A 12,809-nucleotide genomic window follows, 5' to 3' on the forward strand; every position below is an offset into this window, starting at 1 on the left:
TACATAGAAATCCCATGAATTTAGAAGGATTTATTCCCAGAAAAGTGGTATAAGATTTCAGCTCTAAACAAATAAGTGCTTTATCTGTGGCACAGATCATAGTAAATTGAAACATTAAAAACAAAGTGTCAATAATATTGAAATTAAATTTGCAGTTCTTTTAATAAGAGGAATAGAATTTTGATGAAGCAGATATTTTCTGGTTTGATGGACCTCAGGGCTGCTTCTTTTTATGAAATACTTGTGCATGGGGTGGGGTTTTTTTGTGCGTGTGTGCGTGTGCATGTGTATCTGTATTTTGTAAAAAAATGTTTGGTGGAAGGTGCATAAAATTGTGCTTTCTCTGACCAAGCTCCTCTTTTTCCCCTCCTATAGGAGCCAAAGTGTCTTAGTTAACTTTTCCTGTCCCCTCCTTTTCTCTCTTCATTTCCCTGTCTCTGCCGTTCTAGTGGATATATGGTCAGTAGGATGCATTATGGGAGAAATGGTGCGCCATAAAATCCTCTTTCCAGGAAGGGACTGTATCCTTATGCCATTTGCAACTTTCATTGAATTATTTGTTTCCCATCCCGCGCAGGCTCATTCTGCACTTTTCCAATTAAATACACAATATACAAGAGGAACACAAAGCTAGAAGCAAAAAGCTGAATTGTGCAGGTGTGTGGAATTATTACTGGAGTCATATGAGGGATAGACCCAGAGATGATGAAAAAAGTTATATGGCAAATATTGTCCAGTCAGATTTTATACTTTACCGTTATATGTGTTAAAGCTTTTAAGAAAATGACTGATGTGTTTCTTTAAGCTTTTCTGACCTTCCCACTCCCTTTTTGACTTGATGTTTTGAACATTGTAATCCTTTTGACATTTGTGGTAGCATCATAATCTTTTGCTTGCTAATGCATCATTGGTCTGGGTCCACCTTGATGTTGTATGGATTCAGAGATGGGTCAATACAACATTTATGCTGAATGTTTTGATTTACACCTCTGTTGCCTAGAAATGTTCTTCAGTCCTTTTGATGTGGCTACTCAGATTTTCAGAATGAGCTTTCCTTATTGTTGCTATAATTATTGCTATTATTGCTATGCATGTGGTTTTGTATTACGAACAAGACTGTGCTTGTTAGCCCTACATCCTACTTTATTTTGTCCATTTGAGCTTTGGTGATATTCTTTTGACCATCTCTCAGGGTGGTGAAATTAACATTGGAAAACAAAAACAGCTTGAAAGAAAGAAGAAAGAAAAGTTCCACCTTAGCTGTTCTAGGACAGAATAATTACATTAATGAGAGAAAAAAGTCTTATGTTTATATTAAGCTTCTATGTTTTAAAAGGAAACAAACATCTCATTAATAAATTGGTGTTGGAATCTTCTGATGGCTGGTATGATGGATGAATAGTCATGAATTTTTGGTGATAAAAATATGGTGGCTTGTCCAATATACTGAGGCAAATTCTCCAGTCCTCAAATGTAGGGGAAGTAGGATCTTATTGAATAATAGGAAGAATGTATCATCTACGTATAACAGCTTGCACTGAAAATCAGATGTAAAGATTAACAGATGAATTGACAGATAACCACACATCTGCAGAGATTTCCATTTGCATGAAAAGTCATCTGGAGCGTTACCAGCGATGCAACAGAAACACCCCTAAATAAAACTTCTACCCATCCCTACTGTAATCTATCTCATTTGCCCGGCAGCTTGTGATTGAAGCCCACCTGGGCCCACACATATTTCTCATATCTGCAAGATTTTCTGTTTCAGTGACAAGGGGAATTTCATCCTGGGTGAAACAAGGGAGAGAAAGAAAGATTGCCTGATCAGAAGCCCTGAGCATGACTTGAAATGTGAAACTTTTGTTTAGCACTAAGTTTCAGAAATAATGCTTGCTTGATATTTTGTCATGTCACTGTTTTTGCCAAGGGTCACTGAAATATGCCGGGGGAAATATGGCTGCCATTTCATACTTTTCAATAGGTATGAATCCAGCATCACTCCCAAGGCATAAAATCATGTGATGTGTATTATGCATTCACACAAGCAAACACAGACATGAATGCCTTCGTATCATTGCTTGATCTTTTCATTTGCTAAATATGAAACAATCAGTCTCAAAGAGCTCCAAACATTTCCTATATACAGAGATTGTATATGAAAGAGGGAGATATTAATTGTATCTTTCCCCTGCTCCTCAAAATTAATATAGAGCAGGGTTCCTCAACCTCAGCAACTTTAAGATGGGTGGACTTCAACTCCCAGAATTCCTCAGCCAGCCATGCTGGCTGGGGAATTCTGGGAGTTGAAGTCCACCCATCTTAAAGTTGCTGAGGTTGAGGAACCCTGATATAAAGGCTCCACTCTGGATTGCCACTACAGCTTGGGGGCAGGGAAATGTGTTTTAGCTTTGAATACTCAATATGACCTGATTATGCTTTCCAATGTTTGTGATTTACATTGCCCCAAAAGTAATTGATCCAAGCTGTGGATCACTTAAGGGCAATATCAATGGCAGTTTGGTAGGATTTCAGTCAAAAACATAGGAAAGGAGCAAAGGGTTAAATTTCCTTGTAGAATAAAGTCTTGATCTAGTTGGACTCTTACATAAAAAGAAAGTATAGCTTGAAGGTTGTTAGGTGCGTCTTTTAAAGTAATGGGTTGCTTGACTTGCATTGGATTAAAATATGCCCTAGGGTATATTTGTAAGCATAATTGTATCTATAAACAGGAATTTGCTTTTCATATATTTTAAAGGGTTTTTTTTCCAGTGCATTTATTTGCAAATATATGTCCCAGTCTATTTTAGTGGCATTCAAATAGTGAAGAAATATCTCTTCCAGACCTTTCTCCTGCATATAATACAATTGCTGTTGTTTAAATGGCTAACAGTGTTCAACAGCAAAATAAATGCATTACCAAATAATCAAAAAGTATGTTTGCACACTTAGCAGTACAGATTTCTGCCACCCATGTGGTCCCATACTTTAAGCTGTTTGCCTCATCTGGTGAGTTAAAGAAATACTGTCAGATTCTACTTACGGGAACTGAATCTTTTTACTGTTAGCAAAGGTTTTACTTTGGCCTGTCAAAGCTCGAGACCCAGTGTAGAACAAAGTGTAATTTTTATTTGCATATTCTCTTAGGAAAGGAGTGGGACTTTGTCTTTGCTTAAAAAAAATGATGAGAGAAATGCTCCCATATACTGAAGAGAAAGGATTTGAAGACTTTAAAATTTGTAGATAGGGACAATAATATGAAATGGAAAATGTTTACAAACTGATGGGGCATCGTTGCAAAATCTTGATGGTTTTTAAGAGTTTTTAAAGGATTAAAACACTTTGTAAAGGCTTAAATATCACAAGTCATGTGCCTGGTACTATGTCGCTTCATAGCATCCAGAATGTTGCAAACATTGTCTTATAATGTGCCTCTGAAACTTAGTACTATGGGAATACACTTTCACATTACAAGCATATTAGTGGAACAGGGACATTTAGATCACTCATAAACCTTAACCAAGAAGTTTTAAAACAATATATAAAGAGCTGTGCACAGTTAGATGAAAGTTCTAGCCAGGAATCTGTTTCTCATAATGGTCAGCTAGATGCTCCTGTGAAATCCACAGCCAAAACACATAAAGGTGATGAATCATTCCCAGTGATGTTCCTAGCAACACATCTCAAAACTTGGGACAAGTAACTATGATAGTCATTTCATATTTAGAAACAACACTAACATCAAGATTATCAACAGAAATGGGATGGGTGCTGATTGGGGAACTAGGACTCCTTTTAGGTCCAGTTACTGCAGATATGTAAAATTCTAGGACACAGTGGCATTTCTAAGAATGCTGAAAGACAGCTCTTAGATTCAACAGCCACAATTCAGCACCAGGGAACCAGGTGAGCAGAACTCAGATCTTGTGCTGCTCCATTGGATTTCCCCAAAACATTGTGTTCCACCTGATTAAAATGCTTTCCAAGCTATAGCCCAGTTCTCGTAAGACAGCATGTCCAGCTGAACTTAGATACAGAGATTTGTATATCATTCTGACATAAATTTACACCAGAGAGGCCTGCAGTCCTCATTCCAGGGTTAGGCAGGCTGAGAACAGTTATGATCCAAAATCCTTCCATTCCCCTGAAAGATTTATTCTGCTATTCCAAAGTAATAAAAATCTCAGTTTAAATGCCTTACTACGTTCCACCTTAGCAGGACTGAGCTTAACAGGTCAAATACCTGTGCAAAGTTCTTCATATAGCAACAATTACAAACAAGATGAGCTTAACTAGGAAAGAATGTACAGAGAATTACATATTTATTGAAATTAAATAACTCTCCACTAAAAAAAAAGTATTTGCTCACTTTACTCATCAGCGTAAATTATGGTAGGAGCAAAACATTGCTTAAAACAAGAAGTGGATTCTTTCTAGATAAAAACATAACTGCAATGTCATTTCAGCTTATGGAGATGTAAAGCGATGGTCATAGCTCCTGAACAGCCTGTGAACTTAACACGTCCTCCCTCTCAACTTCACAGAGATAGTCATGCTTGCAAGCCAAAGTGATTTCACACTATTGCTAAGAATAAAATAAATGAAATTCAACATGCAGGCAAATTTAAATATGAATGAACTCAAAGTAACACGGTGACTGCCTTACCCACTTTTTTCTTATATCCTTGCTTTATTTCTGGATTTGAATACAGGTAATCCTCAGTTAACGACTGCCCTGGTTTGTGACCATTCAAACTTACGACAGCACTGAAAAAGTAACTTTATGACTGGTTCTCGAAATTATGTTGGTTGCAGCATCCCACAATCACATGATTGCCATTTGTGAGCTTCACAGCCGGCTTCCAACAAGTAAAGTCAGTGGAGAAGCCGGCAGTAAGTCACAAGTCATGGTCATGTGATGTCGTGCTTAATGACCATGGGTGATTTACTTAATGACCACAGTGGAACTGACATAAGTCTGGTGTAGTCACGTGATATTTTGTTTAACAACTGTGTCGCTTAGTGATGGAGTTGCTTGTCCCAATTACAGTCGTTAAGTGAGGACTACCAGTATGACCAAACTTCTAAAAGAAAGAGTATCAGAACATCATAGAATCATGGACCTGAAGAACAGCTGATTTCCTACAATAAATCCAAATAAGACCAGCAAATGATTGATCCTTTAGAATATCTATAAACATTGCTTTAAATTTCTTTTTATTTATTTATTTTCATTCAATCTGTTTCATGGCTAAGACACAAAGAGGATATTCAAGGCATGGGCAACCAAGATATATTGGTGAACCCTAAGACAATCTTTCCCAGCACAGGACTTTCTGGATGAGTCTGGGAGTTCCTGTCCCAATTTTCCTGGTTAAGGAAGACTATTTTAAGGCCTGCTTTCTAGTATCTTCTTGCAATTGGATTATTATTTTTTTTAAAAATTCCCCTCCCCTGCAATCAGAGATACAGATATTTGTGACAAATGATTAGAGACCATATGAATTGGGGAGATTTTCCCAGTCTTTCATGCTGTCCATGCTCTGAAATCATGAAGGTATCTGTGTAAATGTGCTAGCCAATTCATTGCAAGCTAGTAGTTGGGGTGTTTTCAATTCTACATGTGAAGGAGAATGACATCCATATGGATCTGTTCTGAGTAATGCCTCTGAACTTCAGAAACTGTTTAATCAGAATTGCCATCACCAAATCTAGTAGCAGTGAATTTCAGAGGATAATTGGAGCTATAAAGCAGCACTTTCTCTTGTTTGTCCCAACTGAGTGCCAGTTTCACTGACTGATTCTAAGTTGCAGCAGAGAAGAAATATGTTACCTCCATCTGCTATCTTCCTATTATTGTAGATATTTCACACTTCTATCATATTTCCCCTTGGACTATTTTTTTGTAAAATACCCACCCCACACACATGATATTCCACAGTTACCGCACATTAATATCTGTAACTTTGGCTCCCTTGTCTTCATAATTGCCAAATGCATTTTTTTTTTAAATGACAACCCTACCCAAGTTTGGGGCTACCCAGCCTTCTGCCCCTGTGATAGGACTTTTGAGATCTGAAATCCAACATTTCTGGCATGAGAGTGGGGAAGGGTGCTTTATAAGATGGAAAACCTAACACAGCATGTGCAGATTAAATGCTGCCATACTGTATATTTAAATGATAACAATACTATTACTCAAGTAGTATTGTCCTTTGTCTAAAATTCCCCACCATATTTTCACCCCAGGATACTGACTTATTTTTATTTTATTTTTATAATGCTGTGCTTCCCAAAGGAGTCTGGAGCAATGTTCAGAAAAGACAGTAAAAGTAATTAAATAAAAAATGAACTGTAAAAACACCTGTGGGGAGAACCACACTTCCCTTGGGTGAATTTCTAATGGGACACCAAAAAGCCTCTAGTCCATAGTACAGCACTGTAAGCCAGACTCTCTGACGGAACCATAAGTGGGTTTTTTCCCCTGCTGATGTCATTGCATGGATTGGCTAGTATAGTGGGAGGTTACCTTGGTAGTAGTCACCTCTGTTTTCAAATATTTATTAACAGAAAAGTTGTACTTGCTATATCATCTGTTTTGGAAACAGAGGGTTTCCGACAAAAATGGGGATGCTTCTTCCCCAACATTGCATTGCTTGCATGCATGACTTCTGTTGGGATGTCAGATAGGTTAAGATGGTCCACCCTAAACCCCAAATAGATCCTCAGGGTTTCCACAGAAGCTGGGGTATTTCTCAGCATTCTTAACAGATGCCTCTGCCATATTTTACTGATCTCTGAAACCCAGAGATGGTGATGGCATTGGGCCAGGTTTTGGAGAAGATGGTGGGACTCTAGCTGTAGATAATCCTAGACCTGCTGCAGTCAGGATCTGGGGAGAGCAATAACATTGGTTACCCTATTGAATGACCGTAAGAAGAGCAGTCAACTAGCTTTAAGTTTTATTCAGTTCCTTTCCATTTCTTTCTACATTGCTCATATGCATACAAGCAAATTTAGACATATTCAGCAATAAAAGCAACCCATTCTGTCCCATAGTTACAAACTCTTTCCCTCTTTTTTCCACCACCCTTTCACCCAAGTGGTAAACCTCAAGCAAACATTTTCTTTTGTACACAAAAAAAGCATTCCCAAGTTTCTGAAAAGGAAGACTTTAACACTCAGAAGGATTTTATTTGGAGAATGAAATATTGATATTCTTTTCCAGCTCGACCTGTTGCTGTAAGTCAGGGGGGTTGTTAAGGTGGGAGTGGGAAGAGAAAGGAGGGAGAATTGAATCAATGAGTGTCTTGTATTTACACGATGAATTAGCCATTTAATGGGGAATCTCTCTTTGTTCGTCGATATGATGCAGATTGCAAACCTAAATACTAGGTGTGCTTTATGCAGAAATGTGAAAGATAAATTGTAAACTGAGAAAAAGAACAGATTTTTAATTTGAATCTAGAGGGCCAAAAATAGAGATCAGTAACATCTTCTCCAGGACAGTTCCCTTGGTTTTGCTTTTAAACCTTCTGTCTGGCTGCTGCCACTAGCAACCACCTCTGTTGCTAATCAGTAAGAACATGATACAAGCACATTGTAGGAAAGACAAGCAGGAACAGATGGATGCAACAGAGAACAGGATGGTTGCCATGGAATTCTGATTCTACTTCTAATTAGAATATCTGATTTGGGTTCAAAAATCAGCAACATTCCCAGGAATCCCACATCCTAGTAGCAAGGAATCGTGCCTGTTCTTTTGATCCAACCAGATAAGTCTTCTCATTTATTTGTTGTTCTGTTGCTGTGTTCTTGTTTACCTTCATTTCATTTTTTGTTTTCAGTTGACATGTGGTCAGTAGGGTGCATCATGGGAGAAATGATTAAAGGTGCTGTGTTGTTTCCTGGCACTGATCGTATCCTTCCTAGGCTGTGGGCTTCTCTAACATTGGTGTTCTAATTTACCTTCTCATTTGGAGTAGCTTAATACTTACAGACTCTTATGAACTGCAATAAACACTGTATATAATGATGTCTTTCCATCACCGCAATATCTTTAGTTGCAAAGTTGCATCTACCTCTGCCATAGATTCAGAATTCCTGAATTCCTAGTTCCCTGTTTATTAGGCATTCTTCTTTAACTTTCCATGTCATAGTAGATCCTCCTATACCCAAGCAGGATGTCCATATTTTAATAATGATTATGGCAGTACTTTGTAGGTTTAGTCTGATCTGCAGAAAAATTTATTTATTTTTTTAAGGAATCCATGTCCATGCAGTCTGGATGGCTGAATTAAATTAAGTGATTGGGGAGAGAAAACATGGCTGAAATATAGTTCTCGGCAGCTTGTATAGATGGGGTTCTGCTGTAATCTTACAGTTGGGGAGGGGGGTTACAGATAGCTATAGTATCATCATCTGATGCCACACAGTTGGAGGCTGGTTTTAGCCTTTCTATCCTAGCTTGCTCAGATGGGATCCGTTGGGTAGATAAATGAATAAATAAGCATCGCAGCCCCATTTCTTGTTTTGTATTGGATCTACAAATACAAAAGAGCTTGAAATCTTTATGGCACATATTGACACAGGATGATAAGACTGAGGGTGAGTCAAGAAAGGGTGAGTCAGTGCTATGTTTTTAAAGAAATCCATTGCAATTTCAGCTAGGACTACGGACATTTTGAAAATTATTCAGAAATGCTTTGGACCTTGTGCAGGCACATTACCTTTCTGCTATTAATTAAAGCAGGCACTCCTTTTTTTATTCGTTCACACAAGCTGCTTTAGTGTATCAAATCAGTGTGTATATAATGTGACTGATGAAGCAGCAACCTGTAATTTCTTTAGCAAAAATTTCATTTTGGATTTCACCACTGGGAATGACTCTTACATATCTGTTGACTGAGTCAAATGTTCTAGAACTCAACTGTATTGATCTTTTCTCTGATAATTTGTTTGCTTTATATCCTGCCTTTCCTCCAGTATGTACTGAACGGTACTTCATCTTCCAGTCTTTTCCCACAACAATGACTCTGTTAGGTAGATTGGGCTGAAAGTTAGTGATGGGACCAAAAGTTACCCAGTGAGCTTCTGTAGTGGAGGGTGAATTTGAACCTAGCCCCCCCTCCCAGCCTAGTCCAACCTACCTTCCTTCCTTCCTTCCTTCCTTCCTTCCTTCCTTCCTTCCTTCCTTCCTTCCTTCCTTCCTTCCTTCCTTCCTTCCTTCCTTCCTCCCTCCCTCCCTCCCTCCCTCCCTCCCCTCCCTCCCCTCCCCTTCATCTATCTATCTATCTATCTATCTATCTATCTATCTATCTATCTATCTATCTATCATCTATCTATCATCTATCTATCACATTTATATGGCCACCCATCTCACACAAGGCAACTCTGGGTGGCATACAACATTCATTACTATACTGTACCACATTGGCTGTCATTTTACAATATGCAGCACCCACCTTCTGAGAATCCACATCTAATCCCAGCACTCTGATAAACATAATGTTAACAATGGACATATTTGGCCAGCTGCTGCCTATAGATGCAGACAAATCCCATAGCATTATGGCAGTCTTGCAATTTTACCCAGCTATTCTTTAGTTAATCTTTAGTATCATTTTCCAAACCAGACATACTCCAGAGGTGGGAACTTCAACTCTGAGAATTCTCAGCAATGGCCGCGCTGGCTGGGCAATTTGGGAAGTTCTTCTGATTCTACAGCAGTGTTTCTCAGCCTTGGCAACTTGAAGATGTCTGGACTTCAACTCCCAGAATGGCTGGCAGGGAATTCTGGGAGTTGAAGTCCAGACATTTTCAAGTCTCCAAGGCTGAGAAACACTGTTCGAGAGAGGCATCAGGTTAGGGAAGACTCATCTAGCAACAAGGGCTTGGTTGGAAAGTCACCTTCCTTTTCAAATTCCCTCAGATGCTCCTGAGTCCCTGATAGAATGCTGATTCTGGGCATTTTAAAAGTGTTGTTTTTTTGATCCAGTTCCTGGCATCTGCAGAGTTTGAGGTCAAGTGGAAAGCACAACGTAGGGAGCCCAAGGTGGAGGACACCTTGCCCACTATGGAAAACATTTTAAAATATGCTGTTGTCAAAATCCCATCTCCTATTTTTAAATTCTAAAGGATGCATTCTTTCCAAGGCCTAAGTCCCACTAATCCGAGATTTCTTAAATACGGTTATAAAATCATGACAGTTGTGTAAGCCAGTGCTAAACCATACAGGGTTGCTTTCTTTACAGCAATAAAAACATTACTTATGGGAGAAAGACTTTTTTATACTCTCAATCAATATTAGTCCTGGTTTTTAATCTGCCAGCAAAAAAAACTGCAGCTAACAGACTGGTTGGTTTTTGCATTTGCTGGTTAATGGAGTTCTTCTGTTCCAAGATGCAAAATTGTTTCTGGGCTGAAGTTGGATTTGGTCCATAAGTGGTACGCTGGATGCTACTATCTTCCCAAATAGTGGATTAGGCCAGGACAAAAATGCTTTTTTATTTATTTTTAAAAAAACATTTAACTTTAATTATAGTTAATATGATTGGTGCCCAGTCATATTGTATGATCCCTCACACAATTTAGCCTCCAGGAATAACACTCAAAGATCTTGAGAAGTTCCTGCAGCCCTCAAGTCTTTGATGGTGAACTTCTGTTCTAATTTATTCTGACTGAAGTTTTTATTCTATACAAATCTCAATTCATATATGCAAACAAATGCAAAGCTGAGACTTTCCTATCCCTGGGGCATCTTAGCATATTTAAATAGAAGGAATTATCACTTCCTGAAAAGTTCTCTCTGTAACACAAAGGATGTACAGAGGAATGTGAACAAGTCCTTAGTCATGAATATTTCATTCACAGATTTTTATTACGCATTTCTCCCCCCTGTGTTTATCGTTACTTTTGTTCATACTGCGTTTCCCATTCTGGAATATGCCTGCTGTGAGGTTGAATTTCCTTCAGTTGAAATTTTTGTAGCCAGATTAGTTGTGCAACAATGATAGATCGCCTCAGAGAAATTGTTATGGGATTGTTGATGGATTGTAGCCAATCTTCAAATCTCTGTGCATAAAGACGGGACTGGCTCTAGGTGTGAGCCTCCCATTTTGATGTTTCTCTGACAAGTTTACCAGTAGCAGCATTGCAGTTTAACTATAATGTACAGTATATACTTGGTCCCAATGAGCCATAGATCTGTATTAAGGTGAGCAGTCTAAAATGCTGACTTTTCAGACACCTGCTACTGGTATTCCTGGACAAGGGCACTTAATGGCAAGTCTGTCCAGTGATACCTGCTCAGAATAGTTGCTTTCCATTCTGTTGGCAATTTGCAAGGTCATCCTAATGGTCCAGCCAAACACGGTTGGATAACTGTCTTATTTCTGTGTACAACCAAAGACTGCAAAAAAGGAAGGGGATAAAATCTCAAACACCAATGGGCCCTTACAATACTTCTGTTTGAACTGATGTGTTGCAGCAGAGACACATAAACTTGGATGTTTTTGTTGCTGAAAATATTTCCATGGTTCCATTTGGTACATAACTATAGCAGAATCATAAGGATTTCTCACCTTTTCTTTGGGCTTTCCCCCCTTATGTTTAAGGCACCCTATTTCTCCTTAATATGCTGTGGATGCAGTCATCGTTCCTATGTGGTTAAGCAGATAGAATAGGTTTTTAATATAAAAAAAAAATCTTTCAAATAAATTACCAGGAGAAAAGAAAAGACAAACCTAACCAAAAATGTCCTATAGATAATGCATTTTAAAAGCCTAGTTTCCTTCAAACAGCTGCATACTTATTAAAATTTGTTCACAGAGCCTCTATAATTAAACCATTAAAAGCATTTGCTATAGAAAACTCCCTAGAAACAGCCACTAACAGCTGATGATTTGTTTGAAATTCACTCTTAATTGTTTTGGTATTTTTATACAAATAGGGTGGGGGGGAAGTGCCATTAAGTATGCATTTCCTACAAGGCTGTGCAACATTTTTTCTTATTCCTTTGTTCTCATTTACACTGTAACTTTCCTTAACAGATTTTATTTTATTTGCAAAAACTACTTCTGTTGACTGTAATTTTGTATACTGTGTGCAGAACTGATTTCTCTTCTCTTCAAATGTTAAGGTTCAGGCTTCGGGTCCTTAGAATAGTTTGCTAGTGGTTTTTTCATCTCTGTTCTGCATCATTAACCAGGCCAGACCACCTGAGAAGAAAACATATCCAAGCTACATATCAGAACAGCCTGTCCCAGAACAGTGAGTGGTAGCTCTCTGTATTGGTACATAAAGATCACCCAAGTATCCTGGCTTAATAAACCACAATGTAAATAAACTATGTTCTAGCACATGCAGAATGTGATTTTCCTATTGCACAAAGAGCAAACTGCCATAGAGATGAAATTTATTTGATGTCCAGACTCAGGATTATGGTCCAGTGTCTGCAAACAAGTATATCAGTCCAAGGTGCCTTAGAATGAAAGGGTGGCTGGATCAGTAGGGACAAAGGGCAATAAATCCTTTGCAAAAGCAGACTTTCCATCCATGCATGAATGGTGCCTGGGAAAATCATGTGGTTTTTATCTTCGCAATATACAATCCATAACATCCCATGAGGGTATTTACTGTAAACTGTTAGGTACTAGAGTTGGTTATTTCCTTTTAATTTCTTACCTCCCAGTTTCCCCCTGACATTTTTAACATTCTAGAAGCCTCCAGGTCTTTTCCAGGTTGTTTCAGCAGCCTCCTATTTTTGTCATGCCTAGAAACCTGTTGTGATGGCATGGCATGGGACTGGA

General features: G+C 38.4%; 1 protein-coding gene across 3 annotated transcripts in view; it reads left to right on the plus strand.

The window, feature by feature from the left end:
• MAPK10 (mitogen-activated protein kinase 10) overlaps positions 1-12,809 on the plus strand; it is a 95,588-nt gene that overhangs the window by 50,676 nt on the left and 32,103 nt on the right. For 2 of the 3 annotated variants that reach the window (XM_007420707.3, XM_025166884.2), the window contains one exon: positions 7,848-7,919. In XM_007420707.3, the coding sequence (XP_007420769.1) occupies positions 7,848-7,919 (72 nt within the window). Of the gene's footprint in view, positions 1-449; positions 522-7,847; positions 7,920-12,809 lie in introns of all 3 variants that reach the window. The other variant, XM_007420706.3, reaches the window with a different exon arrangement.

Source organism: Python bivittatus, unplaced genomic scaffold, assembly GCF_059951505.1.
Source record: "Python bivittatus isolate LINGU-HERP-01145 unplaced genomic scaffold, Pbiv_v1 ctg000070_np1212, whole genome shotgun sequence".
Taxonomy (NCBI): domain Eukaryota; kingdom Metazoa; phylum Chordata; class Lepidosauria; order Squamata; family Pythonidae; genus Python; species Python bivittatus.